This window comes from Mytilus trossulus, chromosome 3 (assembly GCF_036588685.1).
Source record: "Mytilus trossulus isolate FHL-02 chromosome 3, PNRI_Mtr1.1.1.hap1, whole genome shotgun sequence".
NCBI lineage: Eukaryota > Metazoa > Mollusca > Bivalvia > Mytilida > Mytilidae > Mytilus > Mytilus trossulus.
The window spans coordinates 83,318,359-83,345,530 of record NC_086375.1 but is presented as its reverse complement, the minus strand read 5'-3'; the positions used below and the strand labels follow the sequence as shown (position 1 = coordinate 83,345,530).

At 32.9% G+C, this 27,172-nt stretch overlaps 1 protein-coding gene across 1 annotated transcript in view; it reads left to right on the top strand.

The window, feature by feature from the left end:
* The window catches only part of LOC134711088 (protocadherin Fat 4-like), a 107,576-nt gene that overhangs the window by 18,840 nt on the left and 61,564 nt on the right, over positions 1-27,172 (top strand). Inside the window, exons 18-46 of the mRNA XM_063571522.1 lie at positions 282-494; positions 1,190-1,357; positions 1,719-1,886; positions 2,123-2,287; positions 2,591-2,737; positions 3,092-3,284; positions 3,718-3,947; positions 6,753-6,998; positions 7,926-8,087; positions 8,493-8,697; positions 12,150-12,298; positions 13,445-13,579; positions 13,751-13,993; positions 14,447-14,620; positions 15,004-15,252; positions 16,088-16,243; positions 16,523-16,678; positions 17,245-17,412; positions 17,825-17,971; positions 18,235-18,388; positions 18,850-19,070; positions 19,659-19,895; positions 20,599-20,778; positions 21,312-21,629; positions 22,156-22,305; positions 22,890-23,126; positions 23,625-23,792; positions 24,273-24,436; positions 24,894-25,128. Coding sequence (XP_063427592.1) covers positions 282-494; positions 1,190-1,357; positions 1,719-1,886; positions 2,123-2,287; positions 2,591-2,737; positions 3,092-3,284; positions 3,718-3,947; positions 6,753-6,998; positions 7,926-8,087; positions 8,493-8,697; positions 12,150-12,298; positions 13,445-13,579; positions 13,751-13,993; positions 14,447-14,620; positions 15,004-15,252; positions 16,088-16,243; positions 16,523-16,678; positions 17,245-17,412; positions 17,825-17,971; positions 18,235-18,388; positions 18,850-19,070; positions 19,659-19,895; positions 20,599-20,778; positions 21,312-21,629; positions 22,156-22,305; positions 22,890-23,126; positions 23,625-23,792; positions 24,273-24,436; positions 24,894-25,128 — 5,538 coding nt within the window. The remainder of the gene's footprint in view (positions 1-281; positions 495-1,189; positions 1,358-1,718; positions 1,887-2,122; positions 2,288-2,590; positions 2,738-3,091; positions 3,285-3,717; positions 3,948-6,752; positions 6,999-7,925; positions 8,088-8,492; positions 8,698-12,149; positions 12,299-13,444; positions 13,580-13,750; positions 13,994-14,446; positions 14,621-15,003; positions 15,253-16,087; positions 16,244-16,522; positions 16,679-17,244; positions 17,413-17,824; positions 17,972-18,234; positions 18,389-18,849; positions 19,071-19,658; positions 19,896-20,598; positions 20,779-21,311; positions 21,630-22,155; positions 22,306-22,889; positions 23,127-23,624; positions 23,793-24,272; positions 24,437-24,893; positions 25,129-27,172) is intronic.

Sequence of the window (27,172 nt, the reverse complement as noted above, 5' to 3'; positions counted from 1 at the left end):
AAAACACCAATTATGATATTAATATTTCCTAAATGTCAATGGTTTGCAAAATTGTTATTCCATTTTGTATTCCTTAAAGTCTTCATATTTGACAACATATTGCTAATGTATCAATCTAATTGAAATCTCTTTATAAAATGGAAGAAGATTCTAATGTTAATAAAACTATATTTCATAGAGAATGGTATATATAAAGTATTGAATATCTGTACATTACTGTAAAATTTCTATACATTGATCATTGCAAAACTCTATCATTCAGTTGTATTTATTTTTTTTAGACTAAAACCACAGTGACAATTGAGGTTCTGAATAGAAATGAAAATCCCTCATTTGAAGGGGAGACAACCCTGACTGTACCAGAATTATCACCAGAAGCAACAGTAGTTGGTCAAATCACAGCAACAGACCCGGACAACAATGATGTTTTAACCTTGAAAATAACCAGTATCAGTCAAGAGTTCTTACTATCAAATATCAGCTGTGGTAAACAAGTATGTTTAACAGACGTCAATAGTTTAGATTATCAAATGTCAACTGTTTAAAAATAAAATAGATGTACAAAAAGAAACAAGCAAAATAACCAAAAGGCATGGTCAATATTTTGTGACGTGGTACAGGCACAGGCTGGGTTTAGCCAGTTTTACATGCATGCAAAACCTAATTTGATTATTAAGACCACAGGATCAAATACTTGGAATTGCAGCTTGAAACTGGATGACTTTTAACTTGAACAAAGAAACAAAATGGCACATAATTTTGATAGCAGTGTCAAAATGTTACTTGTTTCTACAGGAATTTAGCTATAGAAGCCATGATTTATGATTGGTTTATTTTTACAATGGTACACCCAATAGTCATAAAGTGAGATTTTAGGTGTTTGTCAATGAGAAACCAACCCAACAAACAATTCAGCTTCAACGTATTGTTTTATATTTAGTAGTAATAATCTTTATAATTAATTTCTTAATGCCGTTAAAGTTTTTTTATTTGGTTCTTTTGTATATTTTTTGTTATAAGTATACAAAATTTTAGTAAAGGGGGTTGAACCAGTTATGAAAACAAATTATGTATTATAGAATAAAACCCAAGTAAGTTTTTATTGTTCAGCATATTGAATTTGAATGAAAACATACTGATAAAGCATCGTTTCAATATCATAATAATGTACTTTTATTTGTTTGACAAGCAGGCTGTGGGAGGGACTACATGTACAGCAGATCTGGTTACACAGGGATATTTGAAGTTTTTGGACAGATCTGTGTATACAGTGGCCATCAGTGTACATGATGAGCAAGGTTCTACAGTAGAAAAACAGTATACAATTAATGTACAGGATGTCAATGATCCTCCACAGGTAATACACAGCAGACTATTCTATTCATTAATTTTTGTTGTCCTGTTGGTTGTTTTCTTTCTCCTCTCTTGTTTAGTTTATATCAAACAAGCTTAAAGTGCTTTCATAGACACAAAGTGAACACAATTTTTGTTTTTTTTGGCAATAACACACTTTTGTAAGCTTGGACAATTATTTGAAGGACAGGTATGAAGGAGTGGAAAAGGTGACTGCTCAAATTGTAAATTTTATGTAATTGCCCAATAGGAATACAACATTTTCTTAAATAGCACTAAATGTAACATGTGACATGACAAACAATGATCTAACAACATATATTTAGAATTAAAAGAAATGTTCAAATAAACTTTTACTCCTTCAGGATATTTTGTTTGGGGGTTCAGAAGGTACCAGTCTAAGAATTGATGAGAATACAGCTGATGTTGATGTGACAGAGTTATCTGCACTTGATCCAGATGAAGGACAGACTCACACCTTTAGGTTGGTAGATGAAAGCAGTGTTTTTGAGCTTCAAGGAAACATGCTGAGGGTAAGTTAATATGTATATTTTGGTTAAAAGAGAAAAGAGAAATATATTTTCAAAAAAGAATACCGTAATATTTTTAGCCACCTGTATTGACGCCATACTCTATGCACATTTTGAACAATTGCAACAAGTCTTTGGCAGCTGTTGGTGAAAATTTTCGTTAATTTGCTGATGAAGCGCAGGCTCTCTGTTTAAAAAGAAACAATTGTAGCAATTAAATGTACTTTATTTTATTTTAGGTAAAAGCTGATGCAGTGATAGATTATGAAAGCCAGACTGAATATCACATCTCTGTGAAAGTAGAAGATTCTGGTGAACCCATGAAAGAGTTTGTAAAGAATGTTACTATTACAGTCAACAACATGAATGAAGAAATACTATCATTAACCCTGGATAACAATAAGGTATAGTGACCTGATTCTTCACATTGTTATAAACTGACCTATATTTTGTGGGGTCTTGGCACTCCAGCTTTCTCCAACAATAAAAATTGGCTGCCTCGAAATAGTGATGTTAAAACACAAATAATCTTAAGATTTAAATCTATATTTTATGGGTGTGACTCATTATTAAAGCAGTTCACCAGAGATTTGGTAATGATTCTGACAGGTGATGAAATTTCATCACCTGTGATTTCAGTATATGACCTGTTTTCAATTGTATTCTGGTTCCATTAGCCTTCTTAATTATTATTGTTTTGAATTTAGGTAGCAGAGAACAGTGACAGAGACACAGTCATTGGAAATCTATTGGTTCAAGACCCAGACAATAAAGTGGAGACAACTCAGACTTTTAAGTTAATAATGGTTGACAGTGCAGATGGCAGATTTAGAATAGAAAATGGTCAGATAAAGGTACTCATCAGATAATTCATACTAAACAAATGTTCAGCTTGACAAGGAGATAATTTGAAACTTGAATTTAATTAAAGAAATAATTTAATGATAAACTGCAGCTTCATATAAAACAAAAGCTGGATTTCTTAATCTTAGAAGCCAAACTTCTGTAGTTGACATACTCAATCATGTGCAAAAGCAAGATTCATTTGTCAAAGAAAATTTAAACTTATTTTTATTTGACCGAAATTATTGGCAAAAATTATGTAACATTTTTTTAAAGAATAATTATAAATAAAAGTTGATTTACACATGTAGTAATTGAGTAGAGAGTGGTACTGTATGTATCATAGATGACAATTTCTTTGACAGGTTGCCCAAAGTAATGCAAATTGTCTTTCCATGGGAGGAGATTTATGTAAATTAAATTATGAATCTACCAGTCAGTATAATGTGGATATCCTAGTAACAGATGCAGGATTGGTACCAGTCAAGAGCAAAACATTTTCATTGGCTATAGAACTGATAAACACAAATGATAGTCCAAGGAACTTGCAGTTGAGTGGTCTGTATGATTTTATTTTTATTAGTCTATGCATTCATTTGATTTGATTTGTTTTTTATATTTAATGTATTTTATTTACAATTTTCTACTAGATTCATAATTGATGTGGAATAAAAAAAAACCAGACAAGAATTTGCAGTTGAGAAAAAGCACAACATAGAGTTTTTGCTGTTTTCATGTTTGCCATTCTTATTTCCTGTAAAAAATTGATGTCACAGGAAAAAAATATTTGATGTCACAATAGAAACATGGTTTTTGTCTGATATCATTCATTCAACTGTTGCGAAATATCCAGTCAAGTGATGGGGATTCCCCAAAAAGTTTTTAGGTCTATTACTGTAAATTTAGATATACAGAAAGTAATATGGATAATTTGGTAACCTAATAAAATAATGATGGTATATGGTTACACTTAACAAACTTTTCATTTTAGCATATAAAGTAGAAGAGAGTGCCCCTGCTGGTACAGTGATTGGAGGTTTAACCTTCGAGGATGAGGACAAAGACCAGACACATGTCATTTCATTGGTTGATGACAATGGAGGACTTTTCTCTGTTAGTTCAACAGGGGTTGTCACCAAGGCAACAGATGAAGCATTGGATCCATCAAGAGTCTATGTTATAAAGGCTAAAGTTACTGATAATGGAAATCCAGAAAAATCTGTAAGAAAAATAAAGAAGTATTAACTTTTGAATACGAAAGCTTAAAAATCTTTTTCTATAGAAAAGTAATTTTGTTGATTGTTCAATACAATAAAACCATCTAGTATTAGACCCTCCCAAAAATTTTCTCTATTTAATTCAACTCTTTTTGGCAGTCACCTGTGTAACATGCTTAACAGACACCTAATTAAGGAACAAAACTAGTATATATCTGTTTAGGGGCCAGCTGAAGGACACCTCCAGGTGCGGGAATTTCTCTTTACATTGAAGACCTTTTGGTGACCTCCCGCTGTTGTTTTTTCTATGGTCGGGTTGTTGTCTCTTTGATACATTCCCCATTTCCATTCTCATTTTTATTTAAACAACAGTACTTTTAATTTATTTATCTACCAAAATTTTCATGATGAAAAATATTTGTGTTTAGTTACAAATTTAAAGTGAAAAATCAAATCTAATTGGAACTGTGATTGTGTAAAAGGAGTTGAATTTTATAAATTCTTCAGGTTCAATCTTTCTGGTCTACTTTGATTCCTCCAACTTGGGCTAGTAGAGTCTGTTGAGTTTACTTGACTGACAACCCAACACCCCGAGTTTGACCTTTTGAACCCACCCGAGCTAACTCTACATCAACCCTGGGGCAGGTTTATTTGAGTTTCAAGATGGCGTCAAATAAATGCAACAACAAAAAATGGTAAAAAATAACTGGTTTCTGACTAAATACAGCTGGAGAAAAGGGAACTTATGTTTGCCTGCATTATGGAATCAATAGATATAGTTAAAAAAAAAAAAGGAATAAAAGATACCAGAGGGACAGTCAAACTCATAAATAAAAATAAACTGACAACGCCATGGCTAAAAATGAAAAGAAAAAACAGACAAACAAAAGTATACATGACATAACATAGAAAACTAAAGAATAAACAACACGAACCCCACCAAAAACTAGGGGTGATCTCAGGTGCTCAAGTGTGTATCAAGTGTCGGTTATGTTTATAAATAAAACAAAATCATTATTTTTATCTCCAAACGATTTTTGTTCTCATTTTTTTCACTAACAAATGGTTTTTATCAGAAGCACACAGAATTAGGTTTTCTCTTTATACTGACACATTAATGCATTTTTTTTAAATTTTAATTCTTATCTTATATATATTTTTTTCTCACTTCCCTTTTGATAGTTAACTCTATGGAAGAGTTTTGACTTCGATTCGAAAAAGGTTGCACACATGCACATTAAGACTGATGTTTAAACTTGAGTCAACCTGAGTTGGATGAATCAAAGTAGGCCTCTGTGTCCCTTTAAAACAGTATAACCAACTTATTTCTGCATGACTATAAACCTATTTTGAATATTTTTATACGCCCGTCAAAAATTTTGACGGGACGTATTATGGTATACAAATGTCCAGTGTCCGTCCGTCCGTCTGTCTGTCCATCTGTCTGTCTGTCTGTCTGTCTGTCTGTCTGTCTGTCTGTCTGTCTGTCTGTCTGTTTGTCCGTCTGTCTGTCTGTCTGTCCGTCTGTCTGTCTGTCTGTCTGTCTGTCTGTCTGTCTGTCTGTCTGTCTGTCTGTCTGTCTGTCTGTCTGTCTGTCTGTCTGTCTGTCTGTCTGTCTGTCTGTCTGTCTGTCTGTCTGTCTGTCTGTCTGTCTGTCTGTCTGTCTGTCTGTCTGTCTGTCTGTCTGTCTGTCTGTCTGTCTGTCTGTCTGTCTGTCTGTCTGTCTGTCTGTCTGTCTGTCTGTCTGTGTCTGTCTGTCTGTCTGTCTGTCTGTCTGTTGTCCGTCTGTCTGTCCAGCGTAAACATGTCGCACCGTAACTTGAGAACGACTTATCCAAATTTCATGAAACTTAACATAGTTGTTTCTTATGATGGTCACATGATCTGTAAACTTTTTGGTGAAAATAAGATAAACACTTTTTGAGTTTGTAACTAAAACAGGGTTGTGTTTTTTTCACATGTCGCACTGTATCTCAAAAACGATTCTTGATTATGGCTTAAAACTTTAAACACTTCTTCGTTATACTAATCTAAATATCTGTATACTTTTTGGTGATGATTCAAACTTTTAGTTTTGAGTTATTGAGTATTTTGTAAAAAAGGGGGAGGTTTTGTTTTACATGTTGTGCCGTATCTCAAAAACAATTTATGATTATTGCTTAAAACTTAACACACTTCTTTGTTATATTAATCTTAAGATCTGTATACTTTTTGGTTTTGATTCAAAATTTTATTTTAGTGATATTTAGTTTTTTGTAAAAAAAAACATGGTTGGGGGTTTCACATGTCCCGCCGTGTCTCAAAAATAATATATAGTTATTGCTTTAAACTTTCTCAGAAACTATTTATGATTATTGCATAAAACTTCTAAACAAGACGTCAGGCGTATCATGCGCTCATGGCCCAGCTGTTTATTTTCAATATTAAAGTGCTGGAATCCACCATTATCTTTTATTGCAAGAACCACAACCCTTCTGATTGAAAACTTGAAAACAATTTACTGTTACCTTGGCCAATATCAATAGCAGAATCAGGTTTTTTTTAACCCATTTACAAGGTTATTTTTGATAATTTTCTAGATACACTGATTAACACTGGTTAAACAGTAATTCTAATAAAAAAAATTCTAAAGATTGTTGAATTTTTCATAGAAAAACAACAAAGACTTCATGTAGAAGTTTATTTAGTGAAACAATAATGGACTTACTACCTTTTTTTTAAGATGACAATTGCACTTTACCTTTATAAAGACAGGTCTTGCATGGTGAGGTTATGATTAATAAACATAATATTTATTTATTTTTTATAGACTGAAAGACTCTTCAGTATAACAGTTATTGGTGAGACAGTGATAACTCTAACCTTGACCTCTGTTGGTGGTGATGCTTCATTTGATGACAATAAGCCGTCTGTTACTGAGAACTCTCATATTGATACAGTGATAGGTACCATTAAAGGAGAACATCAAGATACAACACAGGATATGACATTCAGTGTAGAGGATACAGAAAACTCAGGAATTGTCAAAATTTCAAATGCTGCTTGTGTAACAAAGGTGAGATCTTGTTTGTAATTACACCTTAGTTAAGAATGCCAGATTTTGATTGCTTGGTAGTCAATAAAATTGAGAAAGGAAATGGTGAATATGTCAAAGCGACAACCACCCGACCATAGAGCAGACAACAGCCGAAGGCAACCAATGGGTCTTCAATGTAGCGAGAATTCCCGCACCCGTAGGTGTCCTTCAGCTGGCCCCTAAAAATATGCATAACAGTACAGTGATAATGGACGTCATACTAGATGTGTTTTTTGCATATTCTAACCTTTTTTCCTCCTTTCAAACGATTTTGTCTTTTTTTCATCATAGCTGGTTAATATGCCACAAATTACCCTCTATGCCGTGGTACTTGCAATTTTGGATTATTTTTTTTTACCCTCATTAGACTCTTTCCGCAAAAATATTCAAATATGAAGTTACATAAAGTCAGTGATAACCACATATATGTACATGTATAATTCCAGAGGAATTAATAGTCTTAACTTAGGTATGAGTGCCAATGCAATGAGACAACTTTCCATCCAAGTTACAATTTGTAAAAGTAAACCATCATAAGTCAAAGTACGGTCTTCAACACAGGGCCTAGGCTTACACCGGACAGGAAGCTCAACATGTTTATGGATTACAGCATAATAGTAAAATAATTTCTCTTCACCTTTAAGATGTACAGGGAGCTTCATACAAAAATGATTCAGTGTTATTTAACATATATAAAAGATTATGTAGGGGTATTTGCCAAAAATACCAGTCCTGGATCAAATTTTCTTCATTTCAGTTGTCTCATTAGAATTAAAGGTAATTTGCCAATATAAAGGTTTTATTAAAAAAAAAGGTATCCTAACTTTATGAAGTTGCTTATGAACAGGAAATAATCATATAAGCCTTACCAAATGTCAACTTGTCTTGTATTTTTGTTTTTACAAGGATGAGAAACGAGTATGTACAACTGAAGTATTGGTTGGAGCAACATTAGACTATGAACTACTGTCTCAGTACACTCTGATCTGTCAGGTGACCAATACAGCGGGAAAGAATACCGTGGAAATGTTCCCTTTATCTCTCATAGATGTCAATGAAGCACCAACGGTTAGTTAATACATATAACAAGATGGTTATCTTACTTGGATAAATCCATCGCTAGTGGAAGAAGGGAAAACAAAAAGAAATGTACAAGTCTAAGAGTCAAACATATAAACAAAATGTCTTTTTTGCAAATAGATAGATAAGGAGATTACATCTATGTTAAATTTAGGTTTTCTGTTGTTTAAATCCATATGATTATAACGAATGCAAACTCAGAATATTGAAAATAAATGACAAGTTGGCTTGTAATTATAAGAAACAGCGAAACAAGTAAAGATACCACAAAATTAATATTTATATGTGACAGTCCTTTTCAAATGCCTGTAAAAGTATGATAGAACAATATTTGTTTTAAAAGATTTAAATCATGAGCAGGTTTTTCATACACAGTTGTCACATACAGTATAGGTCATCAATAGACATTATCTCATTAAACAGACAATAGGTTATAGTGAGGACCAAGTATCTGTGAGTGAGAATATCAATGGTATAACACTGGGTGTGTTCAGTGTCGTAGATCCTGATAATACAGATACTCATACATACACACTGGCTAATGATGGGGGAGGAAGGTTCACAATGACCCAGACAGGACAATTATCTGTAACAGATGGTATTATAGTAGCTTCATCTATTCTTGGTTGTGGATATTAGTAGCTTCATCTATTCTTGGTTGTGGATATTAGTAGCTTCATCTATTCTTGGTTGTGGATATTAGTAGCTTGATCTATTCTTGGTTGTGGATATTAGTAGCTTCATCTATTCCTGGTTGTGGATATTAGTAGCTTGATCTATTCTTGGTTGTGGATATTAGTAGCTTGATCTATTCTTGGTTGTGGATATTAGTAGCTTGATCTATTCTTGGTTGTGGATATTAGTAGCTTGATCTATTCTTGGTTGTGGATATTAGTAGCTTGATCTATTCTTGGTTGTTGATATTAGTAACTTCATCTATTCTTGGTTGTGGATATTAGTAGCTTGATCCATTTTGTGATTATGTATATTAGTAGAAACATTTTTTTTTTAATTAAAAAAGCAGTTTTTGTCTAGCCTTGACGGAGTCAAAAAGCAAGACATAGGTATGCTGTTTCCCAGAGTGTGGCAACGGCGGCGTCAACAATGTATTATTTTGTGAACCACAAGTGGTAGGTCATTCATATTTAGTATGCAGTTGTATAAATATTGGCACATCTCAGTTCCATGGAGATTATTTGGCCCTGCCCCCTCAGTCATGGTCTATTGACTTTGAAACTTTTGCTTATTTTATATGTATTAGTTTGTCATTAGGTCAGTTTATGGGGAACCACAAGTGGTTGGTCAATGATATTTGGTATGCAGTTGTATAAGCATTGGCATATCTCATTTTCATGGAGACAATTTGGCTCCACCCCCTTAGTCATGGTTTTTTGACTTTGAAAATTTTTCTTAGTTATTATGTATTAGTTTGTGATTAGGTCAGTTCAAGGGGAACCATTAGTGGTAGGCTAATGTTAATTGGTATTCAGTTGTATAAGCATTGGCACATCTCATTTCCATTGAGAATATTTGGACTCGCCCCTCACAGTCTAATGACTTTGAAACTTATCTTAGTTTACATGTATTAGTTTATGATTAGATCAGTTTAAGATGAACTGCTATTGTTAAGTCAATGATAATTGGTATGCAAATTTATTGGCATTTGCAAGTATTGTTTCCATGGAGATTACCTCTTCATGGTTCATTGACTTTGAAACTTTTACATAGTTTACAAGTTAATGTTTGTATTTAGGTTAGGGAAAGACTTATAATAAGTCAATGGTATTTGGTATGCAGTTGTATTACAAAAAAAATAAAATGTAGCATTGGCACATTTCATTTACATGGAGATTGTTTAGCTATTTAACTCAGTCATGGTTCAATGACTGAATTAATATTTGCATAAATTGTGTAAGATGTTAAAGTATTGCTATTTTCATTTCAACATTTGCATAGTCAAAATTACAAAAAAGGCTAGACATATCTCTGTGATAACAGTTTATATGATTAATAATCCCTTTTTAGCTCACCTGGCCTGAAGGGCCAAGTGAGCTGTCGTCCGTCATCGTCGTCTGTCATTGTCGTCGTTAACATTTTACATTTTGAACTTCTTCTAGAAAACCACTGAATGGAATGAAACCAAACATGGCATGAATGTTGCTGACCAAGTGTTGTTCCTTTGTAGCAGATCCATCATCCAAGATGGCTGCCACCAGGGGACTTAGTTTAGCATAGGACCCTATGGGAAATGTGTACAAATGACTTCTTCTAGAGAACCACTGAATGGAATGAAACCAAACATGGCATGAATGTTCCTGATGAGGTGCTGACCAAGATTGTTACTTTGTAGCAGATCCATCATCCAAGATGGCCGCCAGCATGGACTTAGTTTAACATAGGACCCTATGGGAAATGCATACAAATGACTTCTTTTAGAGAACCACTGAATGGAATGAAACCAAACATGGCATGAATGTTCCTTATGAGGTGCTGACCAAGTGTTGTTACTTTGTAGCCGATCCATCATCCAACATGGCTGCCACCAGGGGACTTAGTTTAACATAGGACCCTATGGGAAATGCATACAAATGACTTCTTCTAGAGAACCACTGAATGGAATGAAACCAAACATGGCATAAATGTTCCTTATGAGGTGCTGACCAAGTGTTGTTACTTTGTAGCCGATCCATTATCCAAGATGGCCGCCAGCAGGGGAACTTAGTTTAACATAGCATGTACCTATGGGAAATGCATGCAAATGACATCTTTTAGAGAACCACTGAATGGAATGAAACCAAACATAGCATGAATGTTCTTTATGAGATGCTGACCAAGTGTTGTTACTTTGTAGCAGATCCATCATCCAAGATGGCCGCCAGTGGGGGACTTAGTATAACATAGGACCCTATGGAAAATGCATACAAATGACTTCTATAAGAGAACCACTGAATGGAATGAAACCAAACATGGCATGGATGTTCCTTATGAAGTGCTGACCAAGTGTTGTTACTTTGTAGCAGATCCATCATCCAAGATGGTCGCCAGCGGGGGACTTAGTATAACATAGGACCCTATGGAAAATGCATACAAATGACTTCTATAAGAGAACCACTGAATGGAATGAAACCAAACATGGCATGGATGTTCCTTATGAAGTGCTGACCAAGTGTTGTTACTTTGTAGCAGATCCATCATCCAAGATGGTCGCCAGCGGGGGGGCTTAGTTTAACATAGGACCCTTTGGGAAATGCATACAAATGATTTCTTTTAAAGAACCACAGAATGGAATGAAACCAAACATGGCATGAATGTTCCTTATGAGATGCTGACCAAGTGTTGTTACTTTGTCTCCGATCCATCATTCAAGATGGCTGCAAGTGGGGGCTTAGTTTAACATAGGACCCTATGGGAAATGCATACAAAAGACTTCTTTTAGAGAACCATGGAATTGAATGAAATCAAACATAGCATGAATAGTTCTTTCCTTATGAGGTGCTGGCCAAGTGTTGTTACTTTGTAGCCAAATTTTATCTGTTTTTATATGATTATATAAGTAGAGTCAGGTGAGCGATACAGGCTCTTGAGAGCCTCTAGTTTCTGTGTACCCTTTTCATCAAAATAGGTGTTCATGTTTATGGATGTGGTCTTTTTTTCCCTTTTTATAAAATGGTTTCATAAGTTCTTCCTTGATAGATAAACCAGATAGCCACAGTGTAGCCAGTAGAGCTGAAAATGGCATTAAATACCAATATCCAATCAATCAATCAAAATTCTGAACGGTGAACGAAAGCTATGGAAACATATATTTCATCTGTGGTGTAGTGGTACAGTGGTAGCAAAAAATACCAAAAAGCAATGATCAGATTTTATTGCTTTATGCATTCTTCTGTCTTTGAAATTGTAATGAAGGTTTAGTATAGCAATATGTCTACCCATAATCATGTTACTGTGATTTTTTTAACACATCCTAATTGTCTCCTTCATTGCTAATTTAATTCAATTTAGTGTTATGTATACTTTTTCATTAATTATGACTTTTTTGCATGACAGGTGCTAATTTGGATTTTGAAACCCAGCCTTCTGTAGACATTGAGGTCAAGGTTACTGACAGTGGACATTTAAGTTTGAGCCAAAGATTTACAGTACTTGTGACAGATGTCAATGAAATTCCAACAAAAGTAGATCTGACAAACAACAAGGTAGAGTTTACATTTGATATATTTTGTAAGCTATTATATATATGTGGTGCCAGGTATTAGAAGGTATAATTTTATGTATGCTATGTACATGATGTATAAGAAAATATAGTTTAGGTATTAGAAGGTATAATTTTATGTATGCTATGTACAACAAGGTACAATGTATGTATGTTTGATATGTATTAGGAGGTATCTTTTATGTATGCTAGGTGTATGCATATATATACTGCAGCTGTGCTATTTGAGCAGTCAAATTACATTGACCGTATATTCATATGTGATATACAGTCACTAACCGTATATCACCTTGTTTATGATTGTGACAATGCGTTTCCGTACAGTTTTATTTATAACGTCAATAAAACATACAGGTTCGTGGAAATTTTACGTCATCCACTTCAAATTAAAAAATGATTGTTTTTACCCTAAATATTTTATTTAGAACACTTATAAGAGTTGAAGTATATAAAGAATAACCATACATTGTCTCGAAATATCAATTGGTTATTTGTACTCGGCTGGAAACTGGTAGAAAAGTTCGACACAGCCTCGCTCTCTACCTGTTTCTAAGCCTCGTACAAATAACATTGATATTTGGAGACAATGTATAGTTATTCTATATATGTTGAACTAGTATATATTTGTTTAGGGGCCAGCTGAAGGACGCCTACAGGTGCGAAATTTCTCGCTACATTGAAGACCTGTTGGTGACCTTCTGCTGTTGTTTTTTTCTACGGTCTGGTTGTTGTCTCTTTTACACATTCCCCATTTCCATTCTCAATTTTATGGCTATTCTATATGTATAAGAAGGTATGATGTATGTATGCTAGGCATTAGAAGGTATATTTTGTGTATGCTAGTTATTAGAAGGTATAATTTGTGTATGCTAGTTATTAGAAGGTATATTTTGTGTATGCTAGTTATTAGAAGGTATAATTTGTGTATGCTAGTTATTAGAAGGTATATTTTGTGTATGCTAGTTATTAGAAGGTATAATTTGTGACATTTAATACAGTATATTGCATATAAATGAATGTGGGTAGGTTAAACATTAAGTTAAGGAAAGTCATGTTGTTATACCTGACAAATTTATTAACCTTATCTCTGACTTTGTGAGGTACATTATATCTGGTTCCCATTTTACAGGTTTTAGAGATGAGTGCAGTAGGAACAGTAGTGGGAAGTCTAGTAACAGAAGATCCTGATAAAAATCAGACTTTTATATATGAACTGACTGACAATGCTGATGGAAGATTTCTAGTGGAAGGAAATGTTCTCAAGGTATATGTAGTATGAACGTCTCAATATATCATTTTCAGTACAATATTTCAATATTTTAGTTTTACCTTATTTGTTCAATATTTATTCATTTATAATAAATATTTGTAAAACAAGCAGTATGATGCAGTTGTAAACATTTAGATATAAAGCTCAACAATATAATTAATATAGGTTAATTCCATGGGAGAAGATTGTGAAACCAAAGGAAATGAGAAATGTCTACTTGACTATGAATCTGCTACCAGCCATAGTATTGGTGTCATGGTAACAGACAGTGGAAACCCACCAATGAGTAAAGAGTTTATTTTGACTGTGGATGTGGAGGATGATAATGATTCACCTTATAACCTTGCTATGAAAGCTGAAAATCTGCCAGAAAATTTACCAACAGGAACTAAAGTGGCTACACTAACGGTAGGAAAGCGGCTGCACTAACAGGAAGAATAGTTGCCACACTCATTAAGAAATAGATATTATCAATATTGTCTAATAATTAGATATAGGAAGATGTGGTGTGAGTGCCAATGAGACAACTCTCCATCCAAATAACAATTTTAAAAAAGTAAACCATTATAGGTCAATGTAAGGCCGTCAACACGGAGCTTTGGCAAGACTAGATATTTGATATAGTTTACATTTTACCATCTCAATGGTGTTATTTGTTTGTTAAGAGGTGTTACACAACAGAAAAACAGAATTATAGAACAGATAAAGGAAAAATGATTACAAATAAATTTTAAGTTTTTTAAAAGCTTTTTTCTTGAAAATAATATAACATTATGAAATGTGAAATTTAGGGAAATTGAAATGTTAGAAACTTTAAGAGATAGTTCCAGTATTAACTATTTTATATTAATTAATTGATAGGTAGAAGATCAGGATATAGATGACACATATACATACAGTTTGACTGCTGATGCTGAGGATACATTCATTATTGTAGATAATACTATCAAACTCAATAAAGAACTCAATTATGAGACAAAGTCAAGTTATACCATAACAGTACAGACAACTGATAGTAGGGCAGATCCAAAACAGGTAAATTTAAATACAATGAATTTTGAAATAATTATGAAAATAATGTAAGATTAATTAATTTGATGACTGAAATTGTTATTTTATTAGTAAAATGCTGCTAACAAAAAGATCAATGTTAGCATTTTTAAAACATTCTAACTTTTATGTAAAAATTGCTTCAAGGTTATATTTTTTTTTAATTATATAATTTTTTTTGCAGTTGTTTTTAACTGATTAAACCAAAAATCTATGGTATCTATAAAACAAATGCATATGTCGTGTTATTTTACTTTCATACAAATATTTTATTTAACACCAAATATCTTCTACTTCATAAAATTTGTCCTATTTTAATCTTTTTTAAAAGTAACAATTTGTAATTCACATTATACATCTTTTTTCAGTTTTCTAGAGATTTTGTATTGGCAGTGATGAATGTAAATGAAGCACCTTTTGGCCTTGCTTTAGAATCTGTCTCTGGGCAGACACCATCATTCCAAACAAACAGGCCAATCATTGATGAGAACAAACCAACAGAGACTTTGATTGGTCAATTAATTGTATTAGATCCTGATGTAACAGACTCAGTTACCTTTGGTTCAACCTCTACAAAGGTCAAATTATACAACCAAAAATGCATTCCCTTAACTCAGGTAATCAAAGATACATTGCATGAATTGATGACCAAATACAGTCAAAAATTATTGAACATTTGATATTCATTTAGCATTTTTTTATTCTGCTCCAGTTCATTTCACTGAATAAACTTTATTGTTAAAAGGCCAGCTTAAGTCCTACTCTGGGTGTGAAATTGGTGGCCTTAAACTGTTTTCTGCATTCTTAGTCAGGTTGTTGTCTCTTTTGGCACATTTCCTGTTTCCATACTCTCTTCGTTTTCTTCAAACTGTCTACCCCAAACTAGAAATTAGCAGACATGATCAACAGACAAGACCTACAAATAAGTCAACATTGCTGAAATTGACAATTGATTGTTACATGAATAATTGCCTTTGAATTACGATATTTACCATTTGTTTGCATTTTTGACTATTAATATGAAAAACATAATAGTCAAAAGTTAATCAGTAAGAATAGTTTTGGCAATATGTTTAAGGAGCAAAATTGATATTAAAATAATCCTATGTTAACATGCTACTGTGGATTCATTTATTTTCGTTGGTACCAATTTTCGTGGATTAAGGAAAACTTGCATATTCATGGATATTTGATTTCATGGTTTTGCTGAAGTCTGCATACAAGCCCTGAGAAAATTTGTCATTCGTTGAACATTTAATTTTGTGGTTCAACTGTTCCAACGAAATCCACGAAAATTGGTATCCAACGAATAAAAATGAATCCACAGTATATTGAATTGTTTGTATTCCTTAAGATCTGATATTTCTGCTGACACTCAATAAGATACTTTTACTCTTGTTTTCATGTATGTATGAAGATAACAAAATCAATATATAAATGTATTTTACACAGGGTATAAGATGTACAGCAGATGTGAGGAGTTCTGAAACATTTGATTTTGAGACTGAAACATCAGTGAGCCTCTTGTTTTATGCAGTTGACAATGAGGGGTCTAAGATCAGTCAACAAAGTACACTAACTATCAGTGATGCTAATGATGCACCTAGTGTAAGTTTTATTTTGTACAAGAAAATAAATCTTTTATTTCAAATTTATCTGTGTTAGATTATTTTCTAAATAATTTTCAGCTGTTAGACTTTGTCAAAATTTGTTTTTAGGTTTAGAAAAACATATCATCCCTTATAAAAGCCTTTTTATATTAATATTTCATAAATTACAGTGATTAAAGAAATGTATATTTGATAAATCAGCTTGTTATTTTATATACCCAATAACATTAAGTAAGATTTTCGATGAAAGAAAAAAAAAAAAATCTGATAATTTCAGGACATTATAGTGGATGGCACCTTAGATATCCCAGAAAACTCTGTTGATGTTGTTATGGCAACCTTATCAGCGACTGACCCAGACACAACACAAACACATAGTTTTACCATTCAATCAGGATCCAAGTTTTTCTACATAGCACATAATAAACTGAAGGTAAGTTATAAATAACTTTGCTTTATTCTGACGGGTTGGTATTTATAATTCTCCATAATATGTTAATAGTTGCTGACGGGAGCAGATATTCCATTATAACATTAAAAGAAGTGTGATAGTAATTAATGCTACTAAGAATGTCAAAATTTGCCTGGCCTATCTTACACTGTCTTAGATAATTGAAACATGTCCATTGGCTATTAGTAAGGTCAATGATGACTTTCAAAGGTCTCAACAAAATATTTATTTTACATTGGCAATATAATAGAGATTTGTGATTTCTTCAATTATATGCTAATCACTCACATGTTTATAAACCAGATAATATTTATTTTGTAAAGGCCTTATGCAAGCCTCTCAAAAATATGTCAATCTATTGGTAAATGAACAGATTAAATGTACCGGTAATCTAAACAGTTAAACATTTGCAAATGATTTCTGTGACGTTTTTTGTGGAGAAAAAAAAACCAAAAATATACTATACATCAGAAAAGCACTTTCCCAGTTGTCAGGTTTTGTATTCTGAAATAAAAGAAAAATTGGTGATGGAGTTTGTTTGTTTGAAGGTGACATCAGCAGCCGAGTTGGACTATGAGACACAGATAAAACATGAGATCACCATCAGGGTAACAGATAGTGGGGAACCTAATCCATTATACTATGACAAAGTTTTCATCGTGATTGTAACTGATGTGAACGAGCCAGTTTCATCTGTTAGACTGTCCAATAATAAAGTAAGTATATATAGAGCCACCATTCAGACTGTCCAAATAATATGAAAATACAGTCCTAAGGACCTACTCTTCATGTTTGGAAAAAAACATAAACAATTTAACTTGTAATTCCATTTAGCATAATAATTCTAAGCAAGTTTCTATCATTTTGGATGTTTATTAATTATAATTAATACCTGTTGCAAATTTTATTTCAAAAACATTTGAGTCTCATTATTGCATGTATTGTGTATTCTATTGTTGAGATTTGTTATAACACACTCTAAAATGCAGTTAATTATAATTTGATTCTCTTCATCAAATGATTTAACTGCTATCATAAATTCTAGATTGTTCTCTATAAATGCATGTTGTCATAAAAAATCTATTTGATAGTACATATTGTTCTTTTATTGCTCTTGGCTTAATGTAGATATCTGAGAGCAGTAAATCTGGAGATGAAGTTGGACATTTGATAGCAATAGATCCTGATAATGAAGGGGGAGAGAAACAAACATTTACATATTCTATGACAGACAATGCTGACGGAAGATTCACAATACAGGATGGACATGTTGTTGTAAGTATAAATTGATACTTAGAAAATTATATTGTTGAGTTATTGCCCTTGTACAGATAAAATATGTGTAATGTGGGGGGCATTGGAAAGCTGTTCTTTTTATTGTACTTAAAAGATGTATTCTGTAAGTGAATATGATTGAAAAAATGGATGCAGACTGAGTGATTTTGTTGTGCTCAGTTGAAAATGCAGACTTATGAGTGATATTTCTTAATTGATGAGGTTGATGATACAAATTTTATGAGATTTTTTATGTATTTAAGGTTGATAATGCTGATTTTAACTTTGAGAAAGAGAGGACATATTCTATCTCTATAACAGTACAGGACAGTGGCACACCACCACTGACAAAGGATGCCACCTTCATTATAGAGATAACTGATGACAACGACTCTCCTACTGGTTTGACATTGTCAGGTATACACATGGATCTCTTTTATGGTAGATTGGAGGATCTTGCACCATCTTGGATTGAAATATAGCAGAAAATATAATATCTTTAATGAAATATGAATATTTTGAGATACAAATGTAAAAAGATATCATTTGAAAGACTTATCATCTTATTGAAATAAAATATGGGATTGTTCTTTTAATAATTACTCTTTTCAAATATAGAAGATTTTTTGTATATTTCAATTTTTAAAATTTTTCCTTAAGTAGGGGAGATATAGTTATATTTTTGGTCTATAATAGGAAATCAATTATGATGTTCCAAATTTTTATTTTCATTAACCACATTATAAAGTTTCTTATTTTAGAATTCTATATAATTTGAATGCCATTCATCTTGCTTGCATTTTTCTCAAAATTTATCCCATAAACGTATTTGCATTTGGTGTTATAAGCTAAATCTAGAAAATTATAATCTATTTTAGCTGAGAGCCTAGCAGAGAATTCCCCCTTAGGTACAGTAGTTGGTACCTTATCAGCAGAGGATGAAGATAATGGTCAGACATTGTCCTATTTGATGTGTAAGGGAGACTTCTTCTCTGTAACTGGTAACACAGTAGTTGTTAGTGGAGCAGTTGATTATGAATCCACACCAAGCGTAACATTTCAAGTCCAAGTGTCAGATGATGGGTTTCCTGTAAAGTCAGTAAGTTATTAAAGTTATTATATATACTTGCTAAAAGGTGCACTTGAGTGATTAAGCATTAATTTAAAAAAGGGTCAGTCTGAACTACAGTAAAATCTGTATTAAGCAGTAGCTCATGTAGAGTATGGAAAATGGAAATGGGGAATGTGTCAAAGAGACAACAACTCGACCAAATAAAAAAACAACAGCAGAAGGTCACCAACAGGTCTTCAATGTAGCGAGAAATTCCTGCACCCGGAGGCGTCCTTTAGCTGGCCCCTAAACAAATATATACTATCTGATGTACAGTAGTTGTTGTTTGTTTATGTAATATATACGTGTTTCTCGTTTCTCGTTTTGTTTATATAGATTAGACCGTTGTTTTTCCCGTTTGAATGGTTTTACACTAGTAATTTTGGGGCCCTTTATTGCTTGTTGTTCGGTGTGAGCCAAGGCTCTGTGTTGAAGGCCGTACTTTAACCTATAATGGTTTACTTTTTAAATTGTTATTTGGATGGAGAGTTGTCTAATTGGCACTCACACCACATCTTCCTATATCTAGTTAGCATATCGTGATTCATTAAAACTAATTCTGAAATATTTTTTCAGATTGCAAAGAATTTCACCTTAGCAGTCAATAACAGAAATGAGAAACCAGAAACAGTTAAAATGTTGGAAACTGAAAAAGTGAAAAATATGGAAATTCCAGAATGCACACTAATCAATGATGTTGTAGGCACTTTAATGGCATCTGATCCTGACCAGTCAGATAAACTGACCTTCACCTTAATAGAAACAGGAAGTGGCATTTTCAAACTGTCGTCTGCATCACCAGATTGCAAGCAGGTTAAGCATTTAGATTAATTATGTGCCATGTATAAAGATATTACCACCACTTGATCTGTATCAATGCTCATGGACTATATTAAAGTCCCAGAGAATACCATCCAACAAGTTTTCAGGGCTTGTGTTTCAAATGCAAATGCCTTTTCCAGCGCTTTTGCACTTCGATTGATATTCAAATTTAGTTTGGTATGTTCTAATTTTATATATTAGTCTCAGTTTTACAATTTTTGTACTTGTTACCTTTAGTGTACTTTTAAATAAAGCAGTTCCATCAAAATTTAGAGGGAATTGGCAAATTCGAAAAAACATTCATTCTGAAAAGCTTTATAACTCCTCTAATACCTTCATTCCTTAAGATTTAATAACATTTAAATGAAGCTATAAATGAACAATATTACAATCCTCTTTGGAAACCAACAGGAATAGAAATTTTATAGGAACTTTGTCCATTGAAATAAGAACTAGGTAAGCCTTCTTACAGTTTGAATTTGCAAACATTTATGTTGTTCAAGAAATTTTTTAGTTGATTTTTATATGTATACCGGTATATTTTTTTACATGATTTAATTATTAGCACTTGTTGAAGTCTGAATGTATGCAAATAATTAATGATAACAATTGGTATCCTACAACCATTTATGTGTCCAACAAGCAAAGATAATGTGGACTATACATAACAGATAGTATGTTGTTTTGTTTACAGTCAACAGAAGCTCCTTATATCACACAGTGTAGTACTGATGTTTTATTGAACAAGATTGTCAATTATGAAGATCCAGAGCTTAGAGCTCATAGACTTGTTGTCATGGTGAAAGATCATCTTGGCCTGCAGATTCAGCAGGAATTTGTGTTTAATATAGTCAACTGTAATGAGCCTCCATATGTAAGTTTATATATAGATGGGAGGCCTTAATATGGGCAGATCAGACCATTATCTTGTTAGCTGGGTGGTATGAATCATGTTGAAATAACATCAAAGATCAAGTTATGAAATATGTACAAGGTATGATCCTAAGTGGTTATATAGGCATTCCAATTGATGAGGATGCGCATCTATTAATTTCTAAGCAACTACCAGTCATTGTTCTATCATCTTTCTAGCACATTTATTGACCTTTTTTACAAAGTCAAATTCCTTTTAATAATATCAAGCTACGCCAGAAGTCACACACTTACATACAGCATTCTAACCAATTTTTCAAAGTTCAAAACAGAATATCTAAGTGTAGTTTATAAAATGCTATCTTCATAAAAAATTGAAAGCCTTTAAAAATTGTATGTTTAATCAAGATTTCTCTGCATCATTTGCTTTATACATTTGATTGCAAAAATTGATCAAAAACTGAATTAATAATGACTTTTCAAAATATATATAAAAAAAGAGCAGTGATCTTGCAAAATTATCATTTACTTTAGGACATTGAACTTGATGGAGAGGTCACCAGCATACCAGAAAATTCACCATACTTTGAGATTGGTCAACTTGAATCACTTGATGATGACGAGGATGACCAACACATCTACCAAGTTATCACATTTTGGGAAATCTTCACAGTGAAGGAGGGAATGTTGATTGCTCAGTTTCCCGTTGACTATGAAAAGAAACAAAGTTATGATGTCACCATTAAATCTAAGGACAATGGAGTTCCATCTCAGTATTTCATCAAAACTTTCAACTTTAATGTGATAAATGTGAACGAGGCACCTTCAGCTATTGAGTTGTCATCATATGATGTATGTAATTAATTACTTACTATATAAGTTATTCTTTATCATTAATAATCAACCTTATGTTTCCAGATAAGATTCAGTTTCTTAGAAACAATACTTAAATGATAGATTAGCTATAACTATGTCTTCTTTCGAATGATATGCCTGAGTTTGACCTCATTTCCATGGTTCAATGGATTTGTTTTTGGAGATTAGGTCACCTATATCTGTTTTTTGTAAAGATTACTCACTGTCTGATAGGAGTCCTATGACCTTGACCTCATTTGTACAGACTATTAATGATGATGGGTTTTAGTGATACCAACAGTATGCAGCCAACTTATTTTTTTTAGTGTTCATTTCTTCTAAAGTTTTCTGATTAGTTAATCTTTAGTAAAACTCAATTAATAATTATAACCAGGCTTTTGTCCATGCAATGGCAGTTCATTAAATAAGTGTTGATTTTTCTGCAGATCACAAATAAATATTTCAGAAGTAGTTTTGTTTTTTGAATGACATATAATGAAAAGTAATGTTATATTTTTTAAAGGTGAGCAACGATGCAGCTATAAGTGATGCTGTTGGCATTGTAACAGTCACTGACCCAGACAACAGTGGAATGACCCATGGACAGACCCATAACTGTACTGTAGGGGAGGAAGGTGTTGGAGTATTTGTTGTCAACAACTTGTTACTGAAGGTACAATTGAAGTTTGGATTTTATCTTTTTTTTTATAATACTATTCAAATATGCAAATGCATTCAAAGTAATATTTTTCAAAAGTTTAAACCAAAATGTGTGATTGTAAACATATAATAAACAATTGATATGCAACTAATGATTGGATGTTATACTCATTTTAGGAATAAATCATAACAATATTAACAGTGAATGTGAGATGTGAATTTTCTATTTTTATTAAACAGATCTTGGAGTAAGTGATATGAACACATATTTGATAAAATAATTATAATTTGAGTGATGCAAAGTAACAATTGACTTATTTGATTTTATATTTCAGTCTGAATTTGATAATTATATCGACATATCTGGTGGAGAACTGGCAATCATACCACGTCTTCTTATTTTTATAAAAAATGAATTAGATATACTCATTTACAACCCATCTGTGTATGACTAGGAAAAGTTTTATAAACACTATTAATTAATCAGTTAATACAAAATAATTTCAGGTCAATGGATCTATACCACTTGATAAGAACAAAAATATATAATGATAAATGATTTCACAATTCAAAGCATGGTATACTATATACCTTCAGGTCAATGGATCTATACCACTAGATAAGAACCAGATGAACATCAGTATAACATGTCAGGATTCTGGGAAGCCACCATTATCAAAAACTGTTCCTGTAAACATTCAAATCAAAGAAACCATTGAAGTGCCAAAGATTATTGTTCTACAAGATCAGAAAACTGTTCCTGAAAATGAGGAGACTTTTACAATTGGCCAAGTACTAATTGTCCATCAACTGACAATGGACGCTTTAACCGGGGTAAATATTTTGGTATAGTAGATGAAGATAGATGGCTGCTTAATTTTTTGGTAAATTAAAAGGAGAATTGGTTCTCTTTTTGACGTAATTTGTTTTGGTCGACTTAGTGAACATAGATAAACATTGAATTAATGAATGATACTGTTAACAATTAAAGGGGTTTACAAAATACAAATATAAGCTATGGTCTGATGTTGCAGTTTAACTAGTCATCAAATTAACTCCATTTCTTGTCTTGCCTGCTAGGAAACAGAATTATGCAGATAGAAGTATTGCTAATTAGACAGCAACAGTGTTATCATTTAGCATTACTTTTATATGGCCTTGTCATTGATTTCTTGCTTTGATATTCTGCCTTAAGTTAAGATAAGGTATAGCCATCAGTTACTCCTTCCTAGAAAAGTGTGATCATCAAGAACACCATAAATTCATTTCTAGTAGCTATATTTTAACCTAATTGACAGTTTAAAGTTATAAATTATGTATTTCTTTTTCCAGCCATTTGCATATCAGTTGTCAGACCAAGATATGCCATTCAAACTTGATGGGGATTTACTGAAGATAAAAGAACCTTTAAACTATGAGGAACAATCAGAGTGGGAGGTTACTGTAACAGCATCTGGCACTTACAATGACAAACCTTTTAATCTTACAGAATCATTCAAGGTATGAAAAGTTCAGATTTATTTCCCAATTGAAAAGTTTAATTCAGGACATGAAAAAGTTATATGTATAAAGAATTTATTATATGTAATATAAATTGATTATTTTACCCAAACTTCTAATTCACCTTATTTATCTGTTTGTCCTTTCACATATTTGTCCATTTGAGGGTAACAAATATTTCTGTCAGATTTTCTAAACAGCACAATCGACTTATCAGCAGGCGTACAGTGATGAGGTATTACTTGTGAGTAATTTTAGAATCTGTCAGACAGCTTATACCATTTGCTAATACTTTGAGGTTGAAACTTCTTAATTTTAATTTTGAAAACTTATCATAACAAAGAGAGGGGTGCTGAAAGATAATGTTGAGAAATTATTGCATCCCCCAATTAATGCCCCAAAACATTAAGAAAATACCTTAATTAATATGACATTTCTTATTTGTTGTATTTTATATACCAACATACATTTGGCTTATAGATCCAAGTTTCTGATGTAAATGAGGCACCAATCAAAATCAGGGTATATGGAGGAGGGTACTTACAGGAAAACAGTGAGACTGGGACTGTGATAGGGGACCTTAATACTGAAGACCATGAAAAGGACCAAACTTATAGTTACTCGTTGTTAGCAGTAGCTAAAGGGTAAGCACTGATTAATGACCTTAATTTACAAAAAAAAATAGAAAAGGATAATAATTAATCAAAGTAAACACTTTCATACTAAAATATATTAAATTATTAATAAAAAAAAATCATCATATTAAGAAAAAGAGTTATATGATAATTTCATTCCTTATTTGACAAACTAAATTAGAGACAGTGAGTCATAAGTTGATAACAGTAAAAATCAAATGAAGAGAATATGATATGTAAAGAATATGAACATAAATCAAATGATGCTGAAAATTCAAAGGACCTAGGGGTCAACATTTAGTCTTCAGCAATAGATAAATGTTTTTTATGATATATTCAGCTCTTAATCATCCTGATACAAGGAAAGTGTTATATTCATAACATGTGCAGATTAACTATAATAATTTCTAATGGAAACACATTACCAGCCAGACATACCAGCATTGTTTTTATTTCTATTTTGTAGTTTAGATATTTCCAAATCAGACCCATATATAGAAGATGCTTTTGTATTAGATGGCAGAACATTAAAGATAGGAAGTAGAGCAGAACTTATAAACTTTGAAGAAAGCAGTGTGTTTACGATACAAGTGAAATCAACAGATTCTGGTGTACCCAGTCTCTCCATCACAGACACCATTAATATTGTTATAAAGGATGTCAATGATCCACCTACTGATATACATTTGGACAGTTCAGTGGTAAGTTTGAGATTATCTCTTACTCTAAAATTCAACAGTTTACAGTTGCTTGATATCTAGTATTTATTTTACAATGATCAACTCTTAACTTGTAAAATAGATTATCGCATGAAGTTAATTGTTCTCACTAACATTCAGAAGGATATTTTAAAGTCTGGTCTTGAGAGTCCGTCTGTCTATCTGTCAAATGAAATGAAGGATATACATGATTCTCTGTATCAGTGTTTCAATACTAGAACAGGTACAATTAAAGTTCTCTCCTTGATCTATGTGTTTTGGACGTATCGATATTAGTAAACACAACAGCGTCTTCAATGTTCGTAAGCTTTACAAGTCTATGATATACAAGAGAGACGTCGGCAAGTGACGACGTTGCAGGCCTATTGTTACGTAAATGGCGGTAAAACATTAAACAAATAAAAGAGTATAAAGTAACTATAACTAATTCACAACATTCTGGGGGCCGCAAAATGCAATTACTGTTCATGTATTGTTCATAAAAAAGGGTATTGAAAAAACACTTTTAACAATTAAAGTTCATATTTCCAGTGGCACCAGTTTCACAATTGGTCTCGTGGTAATCAGTCCATTTGGTGTACGTAGTTTGACTGCTCTTACGACTCCATCCTTCCCGGTGATCAAATCTTCTATAACTGCTAGTTTCCACATCATTCTCTGTGAATTGTCCATGATTTGTACGACGGAACCGATTTTCACATGTGCACTTTTTTCAATGTTGTTCTCGTAATTCCAAATAGTCTCTCCCACAATCCACCATACCACGGTGCTGCTTTCGGGATAAATTTGCAATTAATTTGAATGTTCATTTCCTTCGGAATGTCATGTGAGGCGGAAAAAAAGGTTGGTGCATTATCGGAATACACAGTACTTGGAATTCCTCTCCTACTTACGAATCATCTAAACGCTAATTTGAATGACTCGATTGTCATATCCGTAACTAATTCTAGGTGTACAGCATGAATACACGCACATGTGAATAGGCAAATATACGATTTTGTAACAAGTCCATTATCGTTAACAAATAGTGGTCCAGCGAAATCAACACCAGTTGTCGTAAACGGTATCATATCGGTGACTCTCTCCTTTGGTAGTGGAGGCAAAATTTGCTCTGGAAATGCTATTCCGGTCACTTTTCGGCACTTTACACATTTCTGGATGATGTGGTTAACGCATTGTCAAATGGAAGGTATCCAATATGATTGGCGGATTTGCGTAATTGTCTGTCCAGCACCAGAATGCAACATCTGCAGGTGCGCATTCAATATAACTAAGTCCGTAAATAGATTTTTTTTCGGTAGTAACACTGGAAACTTCGCGGAGTCGTCTAACTGTGAATTGTGTATACGCCCAGCGCATCGAATGACACCTTCTGTATCTATGAACAAGCGCAGTTGTCTTACTAACGGTAGATTCTTGTCATGTGACGGGTTTGTGAGTTGCTGCTTTTCATTACTGAATTTTTCATTTTGAATATCTGTAATCCATGTACGAGTTGCGCGGTCGATTTCATCTTTTGTAATATCTTTTCCGTGTCTAGCATATTTCCTCAAGTTATACAGTCGCTTACTTTTACATATATTCACAAATTTAAACACGTAGCATGTAACTTGTAGTAACTTCTTTAATGACGAGGATCTCGATAGATAAATTATTTTCGAAATTCCACTTAATTTACACGGTTTTGTCTTTTCGCTGTCATCTGTTGTCGTTAACAAAAGAGTCTCTTGTTTAACTTGTGGGGTCCATGTAGGCCAACTGTTCTCATCCGATATCCACGATGGTCCTTGCATCCACAAAGTTGATTCTTTGAATTGCTTTGATAATATTCCTCTAGTTTGAAGCTCGGCTGGATTTGAGTCTGTTGGTACGTATTTCCAGTCGTAATTTTGTGTCGATTCTTTAATTGCTATCACACGATTCTGAACAAATCTTCCAAATGATTTTAAAGAAGAAATCCAGTGCAGAACGATCTGACTGTCACTCCATAGTACTCCAAGTAGGCACTGGCTCCATAAGCGCGTTG